Consider the following 23,609-nt stretch of genomic DNA (forward strand, 5'->3'; position numbering starts at 1 on the left):
CAATTACCTGTATATGTTACATGTTTACCATCATATTCAAATGTTGGGTAAATTACGGCCACCCCTAAGGCAATGTCAAATTACGAGAAAAAATCCTCTTGTTTGAGTAATTACAACAATCCCCTTCAACTATGTATGTCTTACACGTCCACTCTTTCAATGTGAAATTTACCAACTGAGGGGATTTTTCGTAAAAAAAATGCAAAGTTGAAGTGGATAGTTGTGATTACACAAACAAGAAGGAATTTTCCGGACCTTAATTGGCCGTAATTTGCCCTAACATGTTTAGGACCTCGGATACCGATCATTCTAAAATTAATTGGTGGTAAGAAAGACTCATAACCTATTTCAAATTTCAATAGTGAATTCAGCATACACATAAAACGACCACAATATTTGGTTACGGTTCGTGTGCGAACAAAATATAGTGTGAGTCGTCGTGTTTTCTACAATTTTATCATCATTAATCAAGGTGTATAATGTTTAAGGCTCCATTTGGAATGAATAAACTTGTTACCAAAAATCCTAAATTCATAATAATAAATCCATTGACAATCACCCTTACTAATCAAGGGATATGATGTTTAACTCTAGCACTCAAAACTCACCCTTACTAATCGGTTATAACAAGATTCTCCAATTCGGGCGCAAGATCACAACCTAGTTCACTTCCCAACTGCCCCAACGAACTCCTCAAACGAGAACAAGCTTCACCGAAATCCTCCGTACAACCCTTCAAATTTCGCAGCTCCGTTTCTACTTCACCACTCAAACTCGAAATCTTTTCAATAGCAACCTTAATCGCAGAAATCTCTTGCGGTGGATAAAGACACGCACCGAGTTCATCAACCTGCACTCCGATTCTTTGGCTTACCTTCAAAATCTTCTCCAAAGAATCCACTGAAATATCGTCTGAATTTTCCCTTTGAAGCAACAGAGTTATGCATCGGATTAGATCCTTATGAACGACCAATGTTCTAGAAACAATGTCTGTAGTTAGCTCCACGATTTTCATTTCTTCGGGCGATAAATCGCTGCCCAAATCTCCGTCACATAAATCATCGTCTTCGTCACAGGGTTTATCTTCCGGTTTGGTGGAGAAGTTTTCGGAAGGTTCTTCTTCTTCTTCTTCATTTGATGCTGGCTTGAGTTCGTTCATCTCACGAAGAACATCCTTCATCGAAACTGCGACTTGTGAGATTGCTTTGCCGATAGCTATTACGTTTGTGGAGGGAGTTTTTTTCAGGGCTGAACATGCTTCCCACACTGCACCCGCAAGTTGCGGAATTGAGAGTTTCTGTGTTTTGTTCGATGGCGATCCTGTAAATTCATTTACGAGAAACAAAATTATATAACTTTCAAAAAGAATAGAGGACTTAATAGACGGATCGAAATTTAAATCCTACTTCAAATAGGGGAGTGGCAAGATTTTTTAATCTTACCAACTCTCATAACGAGGGGTGGTAATATAAATTGTACTTAATTTAAAAAAATGATCGAATTTTTTTTTTGCATTTAAGAAATCGGCTTTCTTGATTGCCTCTTCTGTTTTAGCAAGCAAAATGACATCACTATTCACCAATGTTGTTAGAACCGGACCGAACCAGCCGGTCGGACCGGTTCGACCGTGATCCGGCAATAAAGCGGTCCGGTCTGACATCTAAAACCGGAAAAATAAAAAAATCGGGGTCATATGACCAAAATCCGGTTCGACCGCGTAAAACCCGAGAACCGACGAGTCAGTCAAGGAATCCGGTTTTCGGCCAAAACGTCTCGAATCACCGCTGAGTTGGTTATTTGTAGCTAGATTTGAGGTAACCTTCACAGACTTAGTAGTGGGTGGCCGGATCTAGTCATGAGTGGTCGAAGGATTGTCGGATATGATCATGGGTGATCGAATAGGGGTGGCCGATTGCCGGATTTGAAGAATAAAAAATGGAATTATAAACAATAAAATATAGTAAAAAGTGAGGTCAAGTAAAGGTGAAAATAATAAGTGAGAGATTAAAAATATAAAGAAAATAATATTTATAAAACATTAAAGTTAATAAAATAATGGCATATTAAAAAAAATCAAAAACACGGTTGAACCGGTTCGATCCAATAAATCCATGACCCAAATGGTCGTCTGAAAACATTGCTATTCACCATTAGTTAGATAGTAACCGAAAGAAAGCTTTATCCGAAAATTCAAAAAACGCATATCAACAGTTTCAAGAAACTCAACAGTTCCATGAAACTTACGACTGCTTTCTCTTTCTTTCCTTATGTTTAATTTTTTTACCAGTTTCCCAAAGTAACTTACTTTGAGATATATAATAGCTGGCAGATAAATCATCTCAATGTTTGCGTGAATGTTGTATTTTCAGCTCAACACTACGTAGTCATTCTACCAAATTTTTACAATATATATGTGTGTGTGTGTGTGTGTGTGTGTGTGAGAGAGAGAGAGAGAGAGAGAGAGAGAGAGAGAGAGAGAGAGAGAGAGAGAGAGTTACCATAAGAAGAGACTGCTTCGTGTAGTAGCATGAAACTGCTGTCAACAACTTGCTTAACAGCTTTATGAATGCACGAAGATAAGGTTGGTCCTGCGCCCGTCGAACTTCCATGTGACAGTAAAAGAAAACCTTGGAGCATATTGAAATACGCCGCCATGTTTTCTTCGAGGGCTTTCACTCCAGGGTTTTCTCCCGTGTAAAGCATCCCAGCTACATTATTAGATATAAAAAAACATTCACTACATAATACAATTCGATAAGTCACAATTTCTCGACTCAAACTTCGAAAGTTGCATAATTATTTCCCGACTCCAATTTTGTTTCCTTTGGAAGTGTCGGTAATTTATTCACCAATTGGTCGTTTTACTAATTAAATAAACTCGACCAAACATTGGAATTCATACTCTTATTCGACGATTACATTTCCTAATCCAATACACTAATACACAAAGGAATAACATAGACATAAAAAAACAATTAGGAATCAGAAATATTCATAACAAATTGTACATGAGAGAGAGAGAGAGAGAGAGAGAGAGAGAGAGAGAGAGAGAGAGAGACCGTTAGTGGCTTGTTTGGAAATTTGTTCACCCATCTGGATCACCTCTTTCCAGCTGACCTTATCAAGAGAAGACGGCGGCGTTTTGTCCAAAATCTGCACAATATACCCCAGTCAAATTACGAAACTACCAACCCAACAACAATACCAAAAAGAATAATTTGATGCACAACAATGATGACATCGCCACATAAATTTCGATTTCTGGCTCAATAAACGGAATTTAAAAACAATTAAAAAAAAAAAGTGGAAAAAACCTGAAAAGTTTCATGTATGGTGTTGAGGTGATCATTTAGAACTCGGCTGAGTTGCTCTCTCACTGCTTTCCCCATCTCTCAACTCACACACACACAATCTCTGTGGAATTTATCACCGTTAATTTCAGGGTTCTTCTTCTGGTTCTTGACAACTATTTTGAAAAAGATTATATTAAAAAGGAAAAGTAAAAGAAGAGAGGTCTATAATTTATTTATTGGGCCCTTTTTTGGGCTTTTGATAACATAAGCACCAAATTATTTGGTCCACAAATCCTATTAAATCAGAACTTGTTATATTTTTGTCTAGGGGAAATATGCAATACCCCTTAAATAGAAAATATTTTGAACTAAACTCAATTGACTTTAATGACTTTGTATACACCCAAATTCCAGTTTTAATTTGTGAAACCCCCTAGACTTATGTGATAAGACAAAAATACCCCCAACCCTATAACCTTAAATCCTAATTTTTTTCGGAACCCGCTATCAGTCGTCATTCTCAGTTTTTCAACTGATCTTTTTTCTCTCTTCATTGTTCTTCTTCCTCAAACCCTAGATCTACTCTTTCCATCACTACAAAATCAAAGATGCAACACAAAATCACCGGTGGCCGGAGTCGACAAATAGAGGCGGTAAGGACTAGCGGCTAGACACCGACAGAGTTCTGAAAATTACCGTACGCCGCCCATGTTCTCACCACAGCCGCCGCTCTCCGCCAAATCACCGTCGCCGCCCTTCACCAGAACCGCCGTCGGGATACTCCGAAGTGTCATTCGAACGATGCATCCCTTCTCCCTCCGCTGCTTGCCGAGATCTATAATATTAATTGGTAGAATTTATTTTTTATTTTTTCTCGAATTAATTAACCGTAAAGCTCGTTCTGGGTTTGAATTTTTCGATTTTATCATTTGTTTGTCATGAATGCATAGATTTCAATTATCTTGCATTTTATTAATTTTTTTAGTTTTTGTTAGTGTCATTCGAACGATGCATCCCTTCTCCCTCCGCTGCTTGCCGAGATCTATAATATTAACCGGTAGAATTTATTTTACAGAGTAGTCACATTTGACAGAGTAGTCATGTTTAACAACTTAGTTATATTTGTCCTTTTTTTTTTTGTAGTGCTGCATATGTTCAACAATGTAGTCATATTTAATAGAGAAGATCAAACGGAAGATTAAGTGGAGTCGATGCAACCGAGTTGGATACCGCAACAAAAAAACATGTTCGATGGCCATTGTTGAAGGATCACATTAGTTATTTTTGTTTTTTTTGTAGTCATTTTTTTTCTTTTTGCAATGTATTTTGCTGTTAATATTGCAAGTTTTTTCAAGTGCTGATTACTTGTAGTCACATTACGCAGAACCTAGTCACATAATAGTCATATTCCCACTGTCATGTTCAGTCTGTTATACAAACTGTAGTCACATAATAGTCATATTCATGTTCTACTGTCTGATAATTATAATGTTTTACAAAGCACAATCACATTCACATAATAGTCATATTCTTACTGTTAATCCTGTTCAATCTGTTATACAAACTGTAGTCACATAATAGTCATATTCTTACTGTTAATCCTGTTCAATCTGTTATACAAACTGTAGTCACATAATAGTCATATTCATGCTTCTACTGTCTGTTAATTATAATATTTTACAAAGCACAATCACATTCACATAATAGTCATATTCTTATTGTTATATTAATAATTATGCTTCTACAATATGTTACTTACACTGTTATACACAGCGTAGTCATATAATAGTCATATTCAACTATAGTCATATTCGGAGTTGTAAATCTGTCGAGAAAAAAAATATCAATTTTTTGTTTAAAAAAAATAAAAAAAAATATTTTTTTATTAAAAAAATATTATAAAATAAAAAATAAAATAAAAAATCCGAAAATAATACAAAATAAAAAAAAAATCCTATTTTTTGATTTGGTAGCAAATTTTTAGAAATTTGGAAGTAGATTTTTAGGAATTAGATTATTGTTATGGAAAGAGAGAAAAAAGGAATAATTGAGACTAATTATGCTAATTGACATAAGTAGTTTTTGTCATTTAGTTCTAATAAATTTTGTTACTAGGGACTTATGTCTTAATGGCCCATTTAACTATTATTTTTTGTTTGTCGGTTGTTATTTTTAGCCATTTGTTGGGCTATAGCAATTTATACGAAACTCATTATATACTTATTGACTTTTCTTTTATAGACATACACGGGAGGAGGTCAAACCTAACCCTCCACTCTAATCGAGTGTCGTTCTCTGAAAACAAAATAAAAAAAGCACATACAAGCAATTGAGAGGAAACACAAAATTGAGAGTATTTCGTGTGAGGACAAACATAGAGTGTTGTGAGAAAAAGATTCCTTTTAGAATATTAGAGTTATTATCTCTAATATTGGTACATAAATAAATTTTATGATAGAGTAGAGTTGCTCCCAATAAAGTTTTTAAGGGGCAATTTGCTATAGTCCCTCCATATTATAATTTATGTGTATAAATCCAAGTCAAAGTTTTCATATTTTAATTAATTAATAATATATATTAAGGCAAAAATACCCTTAATCAAATCAAATAAAATCCTAAAAAATCTCTCTATCAAAACAAATTCACAAACATCTCTTCCAAATATGAACTAAAAAATTAAATTAATCCGTTAAAAAATACTATTTATTTTACAAACTCATACTCTAAAAACTCCATCGCCGTTGCACCACCGCCTATGACTCCGTGAACTCCGACTCACTATGTTAACTGCAAATAGCAAATTGAAAATTATAATTTGTATTATTGAATTGCAAACAACAAAATACCTATGAATTCGCCAAATGCAAACAAGAAACTGATTTTTTTTTCCAGAATTTGCATTAATTGAATTGCAAACAAAAAACCACCTATGACTTCGCCAAATGCAAACAGCAAACTGTAAAAAAAAATCATCATAACTTGCTATATTGAATTGCAATCAATAAACTACTAATGACTTCATCAAATGCAAACAGCAAACAGCAAACTGAAAAAAATAGCATCATTAAAAAACATTAACAAAAAAATTGCTTATCGAACACGTTGCAAACAACAAAAACATTAAACGAAGTGTTTGTAAAAATGTAACTTAAGACATACCTTACAAATTATAAACCAGAGGAATCGAATCTCAACACCCAACGCAATTCTTCAAACAACAAACGAAGTTAACATGCAAACTGAAATTGCTAACAACAAACGTTGAAGGTTCTACATACGGAAAACTCAATACCAATTTTGGCTAGGGCTTTGAATTTCTGATTTTTTTTTGGAGGGGGAGGGGATGTTTTTTGTCCTCTTTAATTATTTCACCAAGAAATCATATCATAATCTTCTTTTTTCCTTCTCTATAATATTTCTTCATAAGAAAAAAAAAGAAAAAAAAAAAGAAAAACATAGAAGAACTAGAGAGAGAGAGACGCGTGAGATACAAAGAGAGATTGATGATTAAATATAGGGTGAGAGAAACGTGAGATTGGAGATAGAAAATGAGTGATTTTTGAGATTTGTTTTCTTATTAATTGAGGGTGTTTATGTGTATATACTAATTATTTTATTTTATTTATATTATTTTATTTGGTCAGAGGACATATACCTATATTCATCTAGCAACTAGAATTTCTACCTATATAAGTCCAAAATAAGGGGTGTCTAGCAAATTTCCTCATTTTTTAATAGAGTAGAGTTGCTCCCCTTGCGCGTGAACATATGCTTAATTTTAGGCGAACAACGTAAATGTGTCATTTATTATTGGACATCGATTTGATTTTAGGCAAACCACATAAATTAGTTGTTTAATTTTAGACATAGATTTGAATTTAGCCCAACCACATAAATTTGTCATCAAATTAAATAAATGTATCACCTAATTCTGTTGCAATCCTAATTGCTAACACGTACTCCCTCCGTTTCAAGTTAACTGTCGCTTTGATGAGTTTTTCTTGTTCCATGTTATCTGTCACTTTAGATTTCCAATGATGCGTTAATTACTGTTTTCTCAACTATGCCCTTATTAGTTATCACTCTTAATTAGTTGAGATATAATTAATTACATAGGTATTTTAGTCATATTATATGTATTTTCCTAAAAACCACACATATTTATTAATTTTCTTAATATGTGCGCAACAAACTAAAATGACAATTATTTTGAAACGGAGGGAGTATTGATTAGACATGAGATACTTAATTTTTCTTCTTTATGTCAAAATTTTGTTCAGAATTCAAGTTCGATGTGGATTTAAAATATTAGGGCAAATACGGTGCAATATTGATGGCGTCGAAATATTGTCATTAGAACATTGCTAGTACAATCCATTAGGGGTGAAAAAAATTACCAATTGCCAAGTACTACGGTATATCAATCGAAAATGACCAAAAAAAAATACAAAAGTAGTGGTTACCATTTCATTCGATACGGTATTCGTACCGTACCGCAAATGATTGATACAGTAGTGATTGTGTTCTCAATACTATGGTAATACCGTACCGTACTATATTTTCTATTTATTTTGTTTTCCTTTATTTTCTATACCATAATATTTATAACTTTATCTTTTAAAAAAAAAAATTTCTAATACTTTATTTTATTACATGTAAGTTTTCTGATTTAATGGGCAATAAATTTGCGATATGTGACGTCGTAAAATTAATTGTAATGTTTGGCTCAATAAATATATGAAGACGTTAACATATTACGAAATCCATTTGCAGGTAAAATTGACAAGATTTTTTTTAATCAAATTTTAGCTTAATAAAAGATAATAGTAGAATATCATGGTGTTGTACCAAAAGTAAGGGTATACCGAATATTTTGGTACGATAATTATACGAAATTTCTCATTACCATAAGTTACGCTTGGTACACGATAATAGTAAAAAAAACTTCAATATCCCTGCTACCAATGCCGCCACCCCTTCAATCCACCGTTGATTTATCGTTTCTGGATTGTCTTTATACTTGTAATTAAATGAAATTCTTAATTTATTACTCCCTCCGTTCCTAAATAAGTGTTGTTTTTCACTTTTCACAAAGATTAAGAAATTTAATAAATGTAGCTTGATTTTAGAAAAATCACATAAAAATGACTAAAACAACCTTTATCATTAAATGATTTATAAGAGAGAATTAATGTATAGAGATGCATTAATAAGGTTAAAACAGGAAAAATACATTTAATGCAGTATTGGAAATATAAAGTGACAGATAATATGAAACAAAAATATTTTAAAAAAGAGACAGTTATTGTGAAGGGGCATGCTAAATCCTACACTAAAATTTACTAAATCACACATAAATTTAAAAAACAAATCTCTCTCTATTTATATTCTCTCTAACTTTTTTCTATGATGATTTTTTCCAACTTACTTAAAATTCGTTAATCTTTCACGTGAATAATCATGAAAAGTTAGTTTAGGTTTATTTAATATTTTTCAATTTCATTATGCCTTTTTAAGTATTTAAATTCATACCGATTCGAATTTTTTTCTCAAATTTCAACTTTATTTTAGTTTAAACACATGAAGATTTTTCTCAAATTCGAACTTGGAATTATATGGACGTTTTTAGTGTGTGATTTTGTGAAAAAATTAGGGAAAAAGAAGAAGGGTGGGAAAGGAAAATATGAGACTTTAGAGAAAGAAATTTTTTCAATTATGTGGATTGTCTTTATACTTGCATTTATTTGACAACAACCAACAACACTTGCATCGGAGTGAAGAGCCGTAGTATAGTGTCCTACATTATAATATTGTTTGATATAAATTTGTATTTTATGTATCTTGGTTTCATGTAGGGAAAGGACAAAGCGAGTCGTAGAAAAGTATTTAACAAAACCAACCACGTCATTTAGTCATTATAGACGATCCGTTAACTCCGTATTAAGTCAACCTGCAATCCACATATAAAATTCATTCTAGAGAGAGAAGAGAGAGAGAGAGAGAGAGAGAATGGAGGAGAATTTGTTGTTGAAGGAAAGAGAAAGTTTAGGAGAGAGATGGAGGGAGATAGCGGGAGAGATGAAGAAGTTGGGTTATTTAGCAGGTCCGATGGTGGCTGTAACTCTATCGCACTATTTGCTGCAAGTAATATCACTTATGATGGTTGGTCATTTAGGTGAACTCTCTCTCTCCAGCACCGCCATTGCCATTTCTCTTGCTGGCGTCTCTGGTTTCAGCCTCCTTGTATGTATATCTATATATATATATCCCTGTCTCTATAGCTGAAACTTAATTCCTTCTGTTCTGTTTAATTCATTAGTTTAACTGCTTCATTTATTTTGCTTAATTAAGATGGTATTTAATATTTATACTAATATTGGAATATATTAGTGAAAATTGCCCGAAAATGGGCCTTAACTTCTCTTAAATCATCCCATGGTTTAACTACAGCGCTTACATAATAGTTTCTTCAGGTCTGGACGGCTCAGTGAAAATGTATTAAATTAATATTTCAGTAAAATTAATAGAATTTTGCCAGCCCCAACTGTATTAATTTTATAGAGGTTTAACTGTTGTATACTTGTATTATGTTAGTGAAAATGAAACAGATTCACTATTTAGTAGTTGCACTGATTAGATTGGCCTCAAGAGAAATCGAAATCAACCGACTGTTTTTTTTTTTTTTTCTCGGACCCCTTCTTGTAAAACAGTTAGGTATGGCTAGCGCGCTGGAAACGATAAGCGGGCAAGCGTTCGGCGCTCAACAGTACGAAAAGGTCGGAACACAAACATACACCGCTATATTCTCTCTTGTCATTGTATGTATTCCTCTCTCTATCCTGTGGATATACATGGGAGACGTACTCGAATTCGTCGGCCAAGACCCTCAGATTTCGCAAGAAGCCGGAAAATTCACAATGTGGCTTGTTCCTGCTCTGTTTGGTTACGCGACTCTTCAACCGCTGATTAGGTATTATCAGATGCAAAGCTTGATTCTCCCCATGCTGATAAGCTCGTGCTTCACTCTATGTTTCCACGTGCCCGTTTGTTGGGCGCTCGTTTTTAAGTCGGGATTGCACAATCTTGGAGGTGCGGTTGCTATTGGCCTCTCGATGTGGCTAAATGTGACTATATTGACCTTATACATGATTTTTTCACCTTCCTGCGCAAAAACCCGCGCCCCGTTTTCGATGAAGATATTCGAAGGAATAACAGAGTTTTTCCGCTTTGCTGTTCCTTCTGCTGTAATGATTTGGTAATAACTTCTCTATATTTTTTTATCTTGATTTTGATGTGATTTTCTAATGGTTCGTCTGAATTAATGAATATTCGGTGATTTGTAGTCTTGAGTGGTGGTCGTTCGAGCTACTTATCTTACTGTCGGGGATTTTACCGAACCCGCAGCTTGAAACCTCGGTGTTATCTGTGTGGTAAGGTTCTTATTGAGCAACTTACGGAATATTCCATTAAATAACTACAGTACAACCTCGATAAATTAATAACCTCGATTAAATAATAGTTTCTCTCGGTCCTGACTCGGTGAAAACGTGTTCAATTATTAACTCGATAATTTAGTAATTCACTAAATTAATAGAATTTCCCTAGTCCCGACTGTATTAATTTATAGAGGTTTAACTGTAGTAAGTATTACATAAACTATATATACAATGCTGACTCGGTTTGCTTATTTGAAACAGCCTAAACACCATTTCTACGCTTTATGCAATACCATTTGGACTCGGTGCTGCAGCAAGGTATAAATACTTTAATGCCTACAATTCTGCTCCATATATATATATTGGCAAAATCACTTATTAGTGGGGTGAATTTTTTTTGATGTGCAAAAAGCACGAGAATTTCGAATCAGTTGGGAGCTGGAAAACCGGAGGGGGCTCGTTTATCACTTATTGCTCTAATGCTTCTTGCAGCAATAGACGCAATAGTTATAAGCGCGAGCGTGTTTGCTAGCAGAAACGTATTTGGGTACATTTTCAGCAACGAGAAGGAAGTTGTGGACTATGTTACGATTATGGCTCCCCTCGTTTGTCTATCGATTATAATCGACAGTATCCAAGGGGTCCTTTCAGGTTTCATTTTTTCAAGTTCTTCCCCTCAAATCATCTATTTTCTTTAATAAATAAATTAAATAAAAAAATAAAATAAAAAACAAGAAAATCGTGTTACTTTTGATTTTTAATGTTGTCTTTTTATCGGCAGGTGTTGCGAGGGGTTGTGGGTGGCAGCACATTGGGGCGTACGTGAATCTTGGGGCGTTTTATCTATTCGGAATCCCGATTGCAGCTTCGTTGGGTTTTTGGCTGAATTTAAGAGGAAAAGGTCTATGGATCGGAATATTGTGCGGTGCAACGTTGCAGATGATTATGCTTTCGATTATAACAAGCTGCACAAACTGGGAGAAACAGGTGTTCTGGATTATCCTCTAAATTCCATCATTGACTTATTCCTAAGCAAAATGTATTGATTGTGATAAAATTTCACAATGCAGGCATCTAAGGCAAGGGAGAGGTTGTTTGTGGAGGATGATGCTTCGTTTCGAGATACTTGAAGAGGCTGTTTTTCAAGGGGGGGTCGGAGTTTTTTATTCGTAGCTAATGCTTCATTTGGGCGTATTATACGATGCAGCAGCACAACGAGAATGGACAACGAGGTTGGACTAACTTGACACTATGATACAATAATAGTGTCTTCTTTTCAAATCTGACTATACTTTTAATGTTTCAGTGTGCAAGTATTAGTTGCAGGTAGAACCATTAATTTTGGATTGTGGTCGAGAAATCTAGAATGCAACTTAAGGTTTTACGTAGCGATGCCAGTCGGACCTGAATTCTGGAATTTCGTCGATTTTGATCTGGAATTTTTCGATTTTGGAATACATATTTTTGTTTTTACATTCTGATTTCCAAAATTTTTCGAATTTTTTAATTGCAATATATATATATATATATATATTGGAAATTACGATTTCGATCCAATTTTATATATACGGAAATAATTCCGCTAACTCCAAAATATTAATTTTTTTATATTATATTTATAAAAAGAATATATTACCTATTGAAGTGAGACTAATTAGTTTTTATTTAACTCTTTAAAACGAACACACAAATTTATTGTTTTTCGAAATTTCCTAAAAGTTAAATTAAATTCCGAGTATTTTCAATTAAATTTCCGAAAATTGTTCCAATTATGATCTTTTTGGAATTTCTGAAATTTTCGAATTGAAATGCACTTTTGAATTCCACTTTTTATTGGAATTGGAACTAAAAGTGTAATTTGATTCATAAACAAAATGGAATTTTTCGGAAAGGCTTGTTCATGATCTGACTGATTCGACCTTCAACGCTAGTTTTACGAGAATTCAAGGGCTACGACCTCAACTTTTTTAGAGCGTTCACACAAAATTGACAAAAGGAGTAAATATTTTAAATTTTAACTAAAATAATATAAATTAAATCTAATATGTTCGTTCAATAATGATCATATAATCTCCTTAAATTAGAGACTGTGGAAGGTGTGGAAGGTGAGAACTCATGAAATTATTTGAAAAATAGAATTTTGAAATTGATTAAAAAAAAATACTACTTATTAAGGAATGTATCGTGTAAGTCTTTTCGTAGTGATTCGATTGGAGACACGTTGTCAAGTGAAGAGCGATTGATGTAGGAGTATTCATTAGGTAAAATCTTAATGAACGGTAACAAAATTCAGGTAAAAATGAAAATTTGACACCCAAAATTTTTATACCGTTTGCCGAATTGAAATGAATTGTTCTCTTTGGTAATGACCGAATCACCGAAAATTTTATTAAAATACTATTTTTTTTAATTATAATTATAATTATAATTTTACTTATTTTTAGTTATTTTCATTAATAAATTTTAATATGTAAGCAATAAATTGTAGTATAAATATTAATATTATATATATGAATATGTATGAAAATTTATACATGTAATAATAAATAAAAATTTATAAAATATAAGAGAAGAGTTCTTAATTTTAAATTGTTCCGAATCTACCGAATTTGAAAATTCTAATTTATAATCACCTAATAATATGAAATTCACAATAAAATACTGATATTACAACTTATAAATGTAACTTTTGGAGAAAAAAAATAGAAATTTTAGAATTATTCAGTAATTAAAAACCGGATCAAATATTTGAATCTCGTACATATTCCAATTTCAATCCAAAACAATTCGAGAAAAAAAAATCAAAAATTGGAATTTTTGAAATTTAGAACGACTTTCTTATTTGTCGTAAAGTATGAATTTTCTGATCGAACTCGAAAATTATATTCCAATTGTCACCCCTACACTTAAGTGATGTTGAATAAATTAGAATTTCTACAGAAAACGGAAAATGGGATAAAAAATAAAAAAAAAAAGAAGTTTAAGAAAAATATATAATAATAATAAAAAAAAAAAAAAAAGCAGAGTGAACACCGAACAATTGCCACGTGGTGAAATTCCCAGTAATCCCCAGTCGTTTAACCCTTAAAAAATTCAAAACAAACCCCCGACGCCGCAGCATATTCTCAAGCTAACGGTTCCCACGCACTAAAAATACCGTCAGCATTTAAAGTAAAAAATCGCACTTTTCAATTCCCCCCACTTTCTCTCTCTAGATTATAATCCCCCATTCTCTCTCTCTCTCAAACCCTAATCACATCAATCACTCTTCTCTCCTCTGCCATTTCTCCACTCTCTAATCATCATCTCGCCCACATGGCTTCCCGGAGGCTCCTAGCCTCATTCCTCCGATCATCCGCCGCCCGCCGCACGAGATCGCCATTTTCCTCCGCCCCGAAGCCCAGTCCTCGGCCATCTCCCGCCGGACACTTCCTCCACCGATTCGCCGCCCAATACGCCACCTCCGCTGCCGCCGCAGCACCTCCGGCCTCCAAGGCGTCTCCAGCCGGTGTCACAGGAGGCAAAATTACGGATGAGTTCACCGGTCAGGGCGCGATCGGGAAGGTGTGCCAGGTCATTGGTGCCGTCGTCGATGTGAGGTTCGACGAGGGTTTGCCTCCGATTTTGACGGCGCTGGAGGTTCTGGATAACCAGATCAGGCTTGTGTTGGAGGTTGCTCAGCACTTGGGTGAGAATGTGGTGAGGTGCATTGCCATGGATGGGACTGAAGGGCTTATTAGAGGCCAGCGCGTTCTCAACACGGGGTCACCCATCACTGTAAGTCTGATGAAAGTCCTTGCCTTCTTTTTTGGTTATTTATATATTTTTTTCTGACTCCGATTTTGTGTTCTTGAAATTCGATTTTGGGATGATTCTTGACTGCATTGTAGGAAATGCGTTTGATTTTTTTTCTTCTTAGATTGGATCTGAAGTCTTAGTTGGATTCATGTGTTCTGGGTTGGTTTTTATGCGGTTGTTTGATACTTAAATCTCCGGACTTTCTGTTCATTTTCCTGGATTTGATATCTGAATTGGGCTTTTTGAATCCTCTGGGTTGGTATGTTAAGACTTCCTTTTTATTTATTCTTTTGAATTTTCGTTTGGAGTTATAGGTTTACCATGCCTGGGATCAAAGCTATGAATTATTCAAATTTTGTTTTCAATGTTCTTAACTTACCTATCGAAATTGTGTTATATTTGTTTAATAATGAGTAGTTTTTCAGTCTAATGGTCTCTGCATTTCTAAAATACTTGATTTTGGTTGAGATTTTTAATTGACAGTATAAGTATGTTGCTTGAGTTTGTTTGTCAATCATCAATGAGTTTTCTTCTACTCGAAATGTTAAAATCTACATTCATTCCTCAGTTTTTTTTTATGGTCGCTATTTCTTTTTGGGCTTAAAGGATCTGGATACTCATTTCATCGTAGGGTATACTTTTCCACAAATCTCTGTTTGTCATGGATGTTAACCTGATAAGGTGTTCTTGTATGTATAGTGGATATCCTTAATGATTTATATGACATGAAGGAGTTTGTTTGTATTTTGATAACAATTCTGCTACTCCTTAGGTACCTGTTGGTAGAGCAACTCTAGGTCGCATCATTAATGTCATTGGAGAACCTATTGATCATAGAGGCGATCTTAGTAAGTGATGTTGCTTTTTTATCAGAAGCATTCTTCTTGTGAACAAAGATGGGTTGCAGCTTTACTAACGAAGGAATGATGATGCAGATACCGATCACTATTTACCCATTCACCGTGAAGCTCCTGCCTTTGTAGAGCAAGCTACAGAGCAACAAATTCTTGTCACTGGTATCAAGGTAATAATACTTCACGAGTCCAGAATGCCTTGTTGTCACTATTCCCAACTTCTTGCCGCATTATGGTTAATTCACAGTTTGTCTGTTAAATGCTAGCTTTTGCTTACTGTTTTTGTTTGTTTAAATGTCAGGTTGTCGACCTTCTTGCACCTTACCAAAGAGGAGGAAAGATTGGGCTGTTTGGTGGTGCTGGGGTGGGGAAGACTGTACTTATCATGGAACTGATTAACAATGTTGCAAAAGCTCATGGTTGGTTTACGTTCAGATGGTTAATTTGTAAAGTTCTAATTGAATTGCTCTGAGATCTAATTGTTGCTTATTTTCCTTTTCAGGTGGTTTCTCTGTCTTTGCCGGTGTAGGAGAACGTACTCGTGAGGGTAATGATTTATATAGAGAAATGATTGAGAGTGGTGTCATCAAGCTAGGTGAAAAGCAGGTCAGCATGTAAAATTTTATATTTGTTTTTATCGAATTTAATATTATTTTTCGCCTTAGATTTCGTCCTTTTACTTGTTAACAGGCTGAAAGCAAATGTGCTCTAGTCTATGGTCAAATGAATGAGCCCCCGGGTGCCCGTGCTCGTGTTGGACTTACTGGATTGACAGTTGCAGAACACTTCCGTGATGCAGAAGGGCAGGATGTGCTTCTCTTCATTGATAACATTTTCCGTTTCACCCAGGTAGGCTTTCGTTTCATTATCACTATCCATTTGACTTTTTTTTTTTTTTTCTAATTTCATGTAGTCGCTTATGTTACCTATGGCTTTTCAACTTTTCCAGGCTAACTCAGAAGTGTCTGCTTTGCTTGGACGTATTCCATCTGCTGTCGGGTATCAACCTACACTGGCCACAGATCTTGGAGGTCTACAAGAACGTATTACTACAACCAAGAAGGGTTCTATTACATCTGTCCAAGCTATTTATGTCCCAGCTGATGACTTGACAGATCCTGCTCCTGCAACCACCTTTGCTCACTTGGATGCCACAACTGTGTTATCTCGACAGGTACATATATATGCGTGTGTATATATATATATATATATATATATATAAATTTACTGGAAGAAACATTGTTGCCAGCTGTCATTTTAATTGTTGGTTTCTTTGTTTGCAGATTTCTGAGCTTGGTATTTATCCTGCTGTCGACCCCCTAGACTCGACATCTCGTATGCTTTCCCCTCACATCTTGGGAGAGGAGCACTACAACACAGCCCGTGGTGTACAGAAGGTTCTTCAGAACTACAAGAATCTTCAAGATATTATCGCCATTCTGGGAATGGATGAGCTCAGTGAAGATGACAAATTGACTGTTGCACGTGCTCGTAAGATTCAGCGATTTTTGAGTCAGCCTTTCCATGTGGCAGAAGTTTTCACTGGTGCCCCCGGCAAGTATGTTGAATTGAAGGAGAGTATTACCAGCTTTCAGGTAAAACATTGAGTGTATTTGAATCTTATTCAAGATTATGGAATTTTTTACATAATAATTTCGTACTTGAAATTTTGAGCTGTGTTGGCGAGTTAAGTTTGAGATATTCCTTACAAAGGGTCTTGTATTTGATTTGCAACAGGGAGTGTTGGATGGGAAATACGATGACCTTTCAGAACAGTCTTTCTACATGGTTGGAGGAATCGAAGAGGTGATTGCCAAGGCAGAGAAGATTGCCAGAGAATCTGCTGCTTAGGTATAGAGATCAAAGTCAGACGATAATTGCGAAAATAATTTAGATAATGGCAAATGCCAAATTCTCCGAGTCTTTATTTTATTTAATTTTGGTTAGACCAAGTTTTACGTTCCTTTTTTTTATTTGGTGCGCAAAATCGATATAGTTGTGAACCGAGAGGGGCCTATCCCCAAGCCCCAGTTTGTCTTAGCGTGGGACAACACAATAAGGGGGGTTAAAACAGCGGACATTGTAAATTTTTTTGCTTGGAACTTGTTTCCCGAGAGTATTGGAACTTAATATGAAGGCTTTTTCACTTGCGTTTCAACACAAGAGTTGTTTTACTTTTTGTGCATCCTTCATAGTATTGAGTACTTAGAACACCGTTTTGAATTTCATGTGTCGGAGATTTTCCTGAATGAGTTCAAGTTTTTAATTCACAAAAATTAATGCCTCTTATGAATTTGAAAAATTAATCTACGTTCAATATAAGTGTCGGTGTATTTTCGTACTGTGTTAAGTAACCTAGGTTGCAATATTTAATTTGGAATTATTTTTTATATGTATACTTTTGTATACTGGGATTGATTAGGAGTTATTAACAAACTAATGTTCTGTGTTTTATTACTAATTCTTTGGTATACAATATTTGTTTTATTCTAAATTGTTTTTGGTTCTTATGGGATTTTTAGTTCCCAATAGTTTGTATCAGAGACTGCTGATAAATCTATTTAAGATTTAATCCATGTCCAAAAACCTAGAATTGCTTCTACTGTTCATATGTGCTTTGTTATCATTGTAGCTAAAATAAGTTCGTTGTAAGCAATGATAGTTGCAGTACTATTGTACAAGTAACCACTGCAGTACAAGAATCATAATAATATGCCATGTCATCAGAAAAATACGTCACTTTTTTTGTCGGGAAAAAAAATGTGGTATGATGGTTGAAGAAAGTGTTCCAAAACGATTAAATTTCGGACGACGAAGTGCCATTTACCCATACTAGAATCCTTAACTCTTAGTTCAAACTATTTTTCTGGTAATTGTGGTTGAAATACACTTCACTCTGTCATTTGTAATCCCTATCTTAAATCCGAACACTTCGAGCATCCAAATGCAAACTTAATAAACTGAAAAAGAATGCAAAACTAGTCATACAAAACCAGTACCAACTTGGAGAGCCTGATCAAAAGGCCTTAACTTTCATTCGACAAAATACAAGAGTCGCTCAAAACATACACCATAATGAGAACCATAAAACCAAATTAAATTCGTACTAATATTACTACTATTATAGTGCAACAAGTGGTTGAATATTAGATCCAAACTCGATGTACTGAAAACTTACAAATGCTTCTCTGTTTTAGCCAACATGGATGTTCTGGAGCATATATTTAGCGTTGTGTAAGAGAGCATCAATCTCCTCATTTGCAGAATCAAGTAAGCGAAGTTCCTTAATCTCGTCCTGCCACTTCTCCATCTGTTCCTTATGTATTCTATCACCAAATTATAGTCAGAGTATGTAGCAAAATTTTCATTTCCAGTAATTACGTACCAGTTTTAATTAAACTTACAAGATCATCCTCTCTTCAAATTCATTCGTCAGTTCCTTCAGCATTGACTTTCCTGATTCTAGCAGTTCTGACACCTATACGAAGTAATGATCATAAATATAGCATATTGCGAACAAAATTATCCCCGGAAAGATACATCATGAACAAAGAATATTGGTATTTGAGCAAGTTATCTATTTAAATTCGTGAATTCTACTGTTCAGACTTCAGACCAGTATTGACGTTATTTTTACCATTTGAGTGAAATTATTGATCTTCTCGAGGATTAGAGCAATCTCCATTTCCACTTGTTCGGAATTTGAAGCCCTTGGCTCGTTTTCTTCCTCTGGAACATGTTCAATGGATCCATCTTCAACCATGGTCTCCTTATCCTGCATTTGTTAATTATATCTTAGTTATTGCGATAATAGATTCGTGGTTCTGATTACTGTCTGATTTATATTAATGACCAAAGAACATGCACAAGTGCAGAAGACATACAGAAAGTTTAGCGCGTTTTGTCATTCCATGGGCAGCTTCATTATCCATTTTTTCAAATGAAACTCGTAAATACTGGTGGAATGAATAACCAAAAATGATATCATCCTTCAAATATATCCTTATATGCACTAAAGCCGAAATAAACCAAAAACTTCACCGTGTTTTGGTGCAAGGTAAACGCAAAATTTGTAAAAGCAATTCTAAGGTTCTTGGTTCAGTTTTTGGCTGTAAAGCAACTTATAAGAGAAGGAATTGCTGCTTATTTCTCTTAATAGAAAGGAATGGTCACTTATTTTTATTTTTTACTCAACACACATATAGAAAGAAAGAACGATAAACCTATTACAAAAGTAAGGAACGAAACGATACGAAGCAATTAAAAAACCAATACAAGTCAGATTCCATACTTAGCACATCTTTAACTATCAATAAGGCAGTTCACATATCTGCTTTATAACCAGTCGGCTTAGTTATATGCTGTAAGAGGCAAAGATGCAGTTATTAAATCGATAAACAAAATGAATCGATACATAGTGATGTATCCAAAGATAAAAATCAGAGATTAAACAGCAGATCACATGGTTAAAGTACTTCAAATTAGAAAACCAGACAAAGGACTTGATCTACAAAATCATAAAGAAGTAGATTTCTTTTAACACATACAACTAATAATCAGGGGATAGTATAACAAGTTAATTACTGAAATTGAGAAGAAAATATATACTATGATATTCAATCACACACTCCCCAGCAACAATCGAACTATGTACAGATGAAACCAGCTGAATAATAAAAATGTGGAGAAACGCACGAACTACATAATACCCAGGAATCATTTATCATTTATAAATATAAATAAACATAAAATGCACAAATTAAATTCGGATTAGGTTATTTACCTCTTTGTGATGAAATTGCGCGGATACGGATCCAGAAAATGAATCCGACTATGAGTTTCCCTCTTCCGGAGCAGTTGAACTAAAATTCTGCAATTGATGAAGTGAAATACATAATCAGCAAAAAATTCAATTAAATTCCGAAATCAGCAAAAAAATCTGCAATTGATTAGAAACCTTATGATATCGCTTCACTGAATTCACCTTATCAATACATATTTCGACTAACCCAGACGATTATCAGTAATAAAATTCAGTTCGGCGTTAAAATGTAAATTTGGAAATCGAGATTACCAGATCAATCAGCAGCACACTGCGTCACGGAATCAGAATGTGATGTGATGTCTGTGTTTATGTATGAGAGAGAGAGAGAGAGAGAGAGAGAGAGAGAGAGAGATGGCGAAAGTGGGTTTGGAAAATGGCGCCGATTCTCCAATTTTGTAGAAAACGTTTAAAGTACCTTTTTAGCCCCCATACTCTTAAAACATTGCACATCTGCCCCCCACGATTTAAATTTACTCTTTATAAAACGCCACAACTTTTATGTTTATTATAAAGAGTAAATTACATCCAAGCCCTCAGCTCATGTATGGTTTAATTATGAAAAATCCCCTCACGTATAGGTAATTACAACAACCGCTGAACTATGAATTTTCCTACACGTCCACCCTTATCAAAGTTCTAGTTCAATCAATATATAATAAGGTTAAATGAATTGCTGAATTACAACACGTCCACCCTTTTCAGTACATAATATTTTTGGAGAAGAAAACCTCTCTATAAATATCCTTACACGTGCTAAAGCCAAAAGTTTCACTGTGGTTTTTGATGTTCGGATGTTATTGTATTCTACATTAGCACACAACGGAATCTCGTAAAAAAATCGTGAGAGCAATTCTAAGGTATACTTGGTTCAGTTTTTGGCCTAACAGCAACTAATAAGAAAATGAATTACTGCTTATCTCTCTTAATCGAAACGAATGGCTACTTATTTTCACTCAAAGCACATGAAGAAACACAAACGGATATACATTACTAAATAAACTACTCGATATCTCAAAAAATGATGGTACAGATAAAATGGAAAGAAATAACAAAAAGCAGTTAGCAAAGCAACAAAAGTCGGATTCTATACTTGGCACATCTTAAACCATCAATAAGGAAGGAAGTCTACGCATCAACAAGTGATATGCAAGTATCAAATCGACAAACAAATCACATAGTCAAAGTACTCCAAATGAAAAATTATAAGCTGATAAACTGTAAACGGGACAAAAAAATTTAAACTACCAGATCAAAAGAATAACTAATAATCAGAAACAATAAGATTTCTGTTGCAAAGGCGAAATTCGTTTAGGAACGAAGATCGTTATCAGCTTGTTCATTATTTAATCACATACGATACAACTAATAATCAGGAAATAATAGATCAATTACCGAAATCGAGAGCAGAAGATATATTCGTAGCCAGTCACACACTTCACAACAACAATCCATCCAAATTATTAAAAAATAATAATAAAAACATCCAAATTCAGATAAACTGGAAACCAGCAAAATAATAAATTTGACGAGAAAATACAAATACAATTGTAGAAAATGTCTAAAGTACCTTTTTAGCCCCAGGATTCTAAAATAATTGTATATCTGCCCCTCAACTTTTATGTTTTAATACAATTGTACAATTGTTTTTAGATCATAAAGCTCTTTTGACTAGTTTCATATATACCGGACAGTTCTATGTAGTATACTTTTGAGTTTTGATATTGGACTTCCCCTTTTAAGTTTTGCTTACAGTTAGCTCCATACCAAAAACGTTTGGAACGCCCTTTAATAAACGATTTTGTATTTCCTTTTTCTTCTCAATTTTATCTATGCATGTAGCCAAACACCCACAATCCATCATTCTAATATATAATTATAGTTCCTAAACATGTCCGAATCTTCCCAAAATTACGACAAAAAGTCGAAAAAAATGTTAGTGCTCAACATTTACCCCTTTTCGGGCCATCGTAGCTCCGCCCATCTACATTGCTACCATTTTACCTCTCTGCCTCATGTCTGAAAAAATGGTCGATGATAGTCAACAACCATTGGTTGAATTGCTAGGTTGTTGTCACCACCAAAATTATTAGCTCTTTGTCACTACAATCAAGAATAATGAGACTGTGAAGGAACTTCTTGATACTGTAGAAGAAAAGTGTGGAGCTACATATCTAGATTTGTTGGTACCTCAATACCTAGCTGCACGTGAAGACTGAATGTGTAGGTAATGAGCGACGAAGACGTGCGTTTGATATTGAAGATACACATCGTCGACATTATTGTTCCTCAAGAAGGCGATATTCATTGCCATCGAAACAACCCCGACATAATCAGGTAATTCTTCACTTCCTCGTAAGTATGTAAACGAAATACATATAGCGTTGTTTGTGGTCAATCCTTAGGTGTTAATGAGCATGAGAAGCATACCCATCCCTAGCATTTCGTGCGTCCACATCCTTGTTATTGTATACTTATGTACCATATATCGTACGGACCGTGCTCGTACACCGTATGCACACCTTTAACTTTAGTATGGGAAGGCCGCAATCTATAGTATATGGATGCAACTCTTATCGTATGTATATGTTATTTGCACCATTTGGATATACGACTTCAATTGTGTATACATAGCATAACTTTACTGTCGCTCATACACTGTAATGATCCAATTTTTTAAATTATTTTTTGCCTTCTCTTTGTTTAAATCGAAATAATGAAGTAGGGGAGCATGTAAAATCCAATATTTATCAGTCCAAAACTCAGTTGATGCATGGAGAGCCTATATTCATGGAAAATTGGTTCCATTAGTTCATTAAGGCAGTAATGGACACACACTTGATTCTGTTAGTAGTAACGAAAATGATTAAAAGTGATAAATATTTAAAATATGAGAGACCAAATGTATCTTTTGTGAGTATGGAAACCAAATGTGAACTTGCTACAAACTTGAGGGTTGAAAACGGCATTTTTCCCCTTTAGTTTTGAATAAATTATTGAAACCCCTTTGAACTATATTTGAAACCCCTTGAACTATATGGCCTAATTACCCAAAAACCCTCATGTATTCATAATACCCCCTCCGACTAACGGTTGAACAAAATTAATAACAAAAACTCCCGAGGTATGATCAAATTATCAAAAATCCGTCAAATATTCATAATTACTAAAACCAAATATGGAGGAATTTTTGTAATTAAATCTTACCTTAGAGGGGTTCTCGTAATTTACCCTTTATTTTTTTTCAAATTAACAGAATGGTAAAACGAACAAAACAAATTTTCTTTGGTAAAACACTGGTTAGATGGGAATTTCGTAATTAGATTTTAGCTCAAAGGGTTTTTTCGTAATTTGCCAAAAAAATAATTACCAGATTTCGATCAACAAGTTCTAATTTTGGAACAAA

At 34.4% G+C, this 23,609-nt stretch overlaps 4 protein-coding genes across 5 annotated transcripts; 2 read left to right on the forward strand and 2 right to left on the reverse strand.

Moving 5' to 3' along the window:
• Nucleotides 1-442: 442 nt before the first annotated feature.
• Nucleotides 443-3,517, reverse strand: LOC105954191 (uncharacterized). Its single transcript, XM_012977864.2, has 4 exons — nt 3,315-3,517; nt 3,060-3,153; nt 2,499-2,708; nt 443-1,320 (listed from the first exon to the last, which is right to left on the reverse strand). The coding sequence occupies exons 1-4, from the start codon at nt 3,387-3,389 to the stop codon at nt 614-616; spliced, it is 1,086 nt and encodes a 361-aa protein (XP_012833318.2). The 5' UTR covers nt 3,390-3,517; the 3' UTR covers nt 443-613.
• Nucleotides 3,518-9,150: 5,633 nt separating this feature from the next.
• On the forward strand, nt 9,151-12,200 carry LOC105969603 (protein DETOXIFICATION 14). The gene is made up of 7 exons (XM_088826640.1): nt 9,151-9,536; nt 10,004-10,548; nt 10,637-10,723; nt 10,991-11,047; nt 11,142-11,380; nt 11,511-11,716; nt 11,800-12,200. The coding sequence occupies exons 1-7, from the start codon at nt 9,303-9,305 to the stop codon at nt 11,857-11,859; spliced, it is 1,428 nt and encodes a 475-aa protein (XP_088682766.1). The 5' UTR covers nt 9,151-9,302; the 3' UTR covers nt 11,860-12,200.
• A 1,611-nt stretch (nt 12,201-13,811) lies between these two features.
• On the forward strand, nt 13,812-17,539 carry LOC105954222 (ATP synthase subunit beta, mitochondrial). The gene is made up of 9 exons (XM_012977897.2): nt 13,812-14,506; nt 15,300-15,375; nt 15,463-15,551; nt 15,683-15,800; nt 15,884-15,987; nt 16,072-16,230; nt 16,331-16,555; nt 16,665-16,976; nt 17,119-17,539. Exons 1-9 carry the CDS (start codon nt 14,045-14,047, stop codon nt 17,230-17,232), a joined length of 1,659 nt encoding a protein of 552 aa, XP_012833351.2. The 5' UTR covers nt 13,812-14,044; the 3' UTR covers nt 17,233-17,539.
• Nucleotides 17,540-18,397: 858 nt separating this feature from the next.
• Nucleotides 18,398-20,498, reverse strand: LOC105954188 (uncharacterized). Of its 2 annotated transcripts, XM_088826505.1 has the most exons (6): nt 20,339-20,498; nt 20,165-20,251; nt 19,266-19,337; nt 19,019-19,156; nt 18,786-18,859; nt 18,398-18,707 (listed from the first exon to the last, which is right to left on the reverse strand). In XM_088826505.1, exons 3-6 carry the CDS (start codon nt 19,311-19,313, stop codon nt 18,575-18,577), a joined length of 393 nt encoding a protein of 130 aa, XP_088682631.1. In that variant the 5' UTR covers nt 19,314-19,337; nt 20,165-20,251; nt 20,339-20,498; the 3' UTR covers nt 18,398-18,574. The 2 variants fall into 2 exon arrangements, with proteins under 2 accessions (XP_088682631.1, XP_088682632.1); XM_088826506.1 differs by lacking the exon at nt 19,266-19,337.
• Between the last annotated feature and the right edge of the window lie 3,111 nt (nt 20,499-23,609).

This window comes from Erythranthe guttata, chromosome 12 (genome assembly GCF_056151865.1).
Source record: "Erythranthe guttata isolate IM_541 chromosome 12, IM_541, whole genome shotgun sequence".
NCBI classification, from domain to species: domain Eukaryota; kingdom Viridiplantae; phylum Streptophyta; class Magnoliopsida; order Lamiales; family Phrymaceae; genus Erythranthe; species Erythranthe guttata.

Excerpts from the sequence above, each read along its gene's own strand:
- LOC105969603 (XM_088826640.1), top strand. The coding sequence starts at position 9,303 with ATGGAGGAGAATTTGTTGTTGAAGGAAAGAGAAAGTTTAGGAGAGAGA. Across the intron at positions 10,549-10,636 it reads CCTTCTGCTGTAATGATTTG|TCTTGAGTGGTGGTCGTTCG; the intron begins GTAATAACTTCT and ends GGTGATTTGTAG. Across the intron at positions 11,381-11,510 it reads TATCCAAGGGGTCCTTTCAG|GTGTTGCGAGGGGTTGTGGG; the intron begins GTTTCATTTTTT and ends TTTTATCGGCAG.
- LOC105954191 (XM_012977864.2), bottom strand. The coding sequence starts at position 3,389 with ATGGGGAAAGCAGTGAGAGAGCAACTCAGCCGAGTTCTAAATGATCAC. Across the intron at positions 2,709-3,059 it reads TTCCAAACAAGCCACTAACG|CTGGGATGCTTTACACGGGA; the intron begins GTCTCTCTCTCT and ends CTAATAATGTAG. Across the intron at positions 1,321-2,498 it reads CGAAGCAGTCTCTTCTTATG|GATCGCCATCGAACAAAACA; the intron begins GTAACTCTCTCT and ends ATGAATTTACAG.
- LOC105954222 (XM_012977897.2), top strand. The coding sequence starts at position 14,045 with ATGGCTTCCCGGAGGCTCCTAGCCTCATTCCTCCGATCATCCGCCGCC. Across the intron at positions 14,507-15,299 it reads ACACGGGGTCACCCATCACT|GTACCTGTTGGTAGAGCAAC; the intron begins GTAAGTCTGATG and ends GCTACTCCTTAG. Across the intron at positions 15,552-15,682 it reads TTCTTGTCACTGGTATCAAG|GTTGTCGACCTTCTTGCACC; the intron begins GTAATAATACTT and ends TTTAAATGTCAG.
- LOC105954188 (XM_088826505.1), bottom strand. The coding sequence starts at position 19,313 with ATGGATAATGAAGCTGCCCATGGAATGACAAAACGCGCTAAACTTTCT. Across the intron at positions 19,157-19,265 it reads CAAAACGCGCTAAACTTTCT|GATAAGGAGACCATGGTTGA; the intron begins GTATGTCTTCTG and ends TAACAAATGCAG. Across the intron at positions 18,860-19,018 it reads TCAATAATTTCACTCAAATG|GTGTCAGAACTGCTAGAATC; the intron begins GTAAAAATAACG and ends TACTTCGTATAG.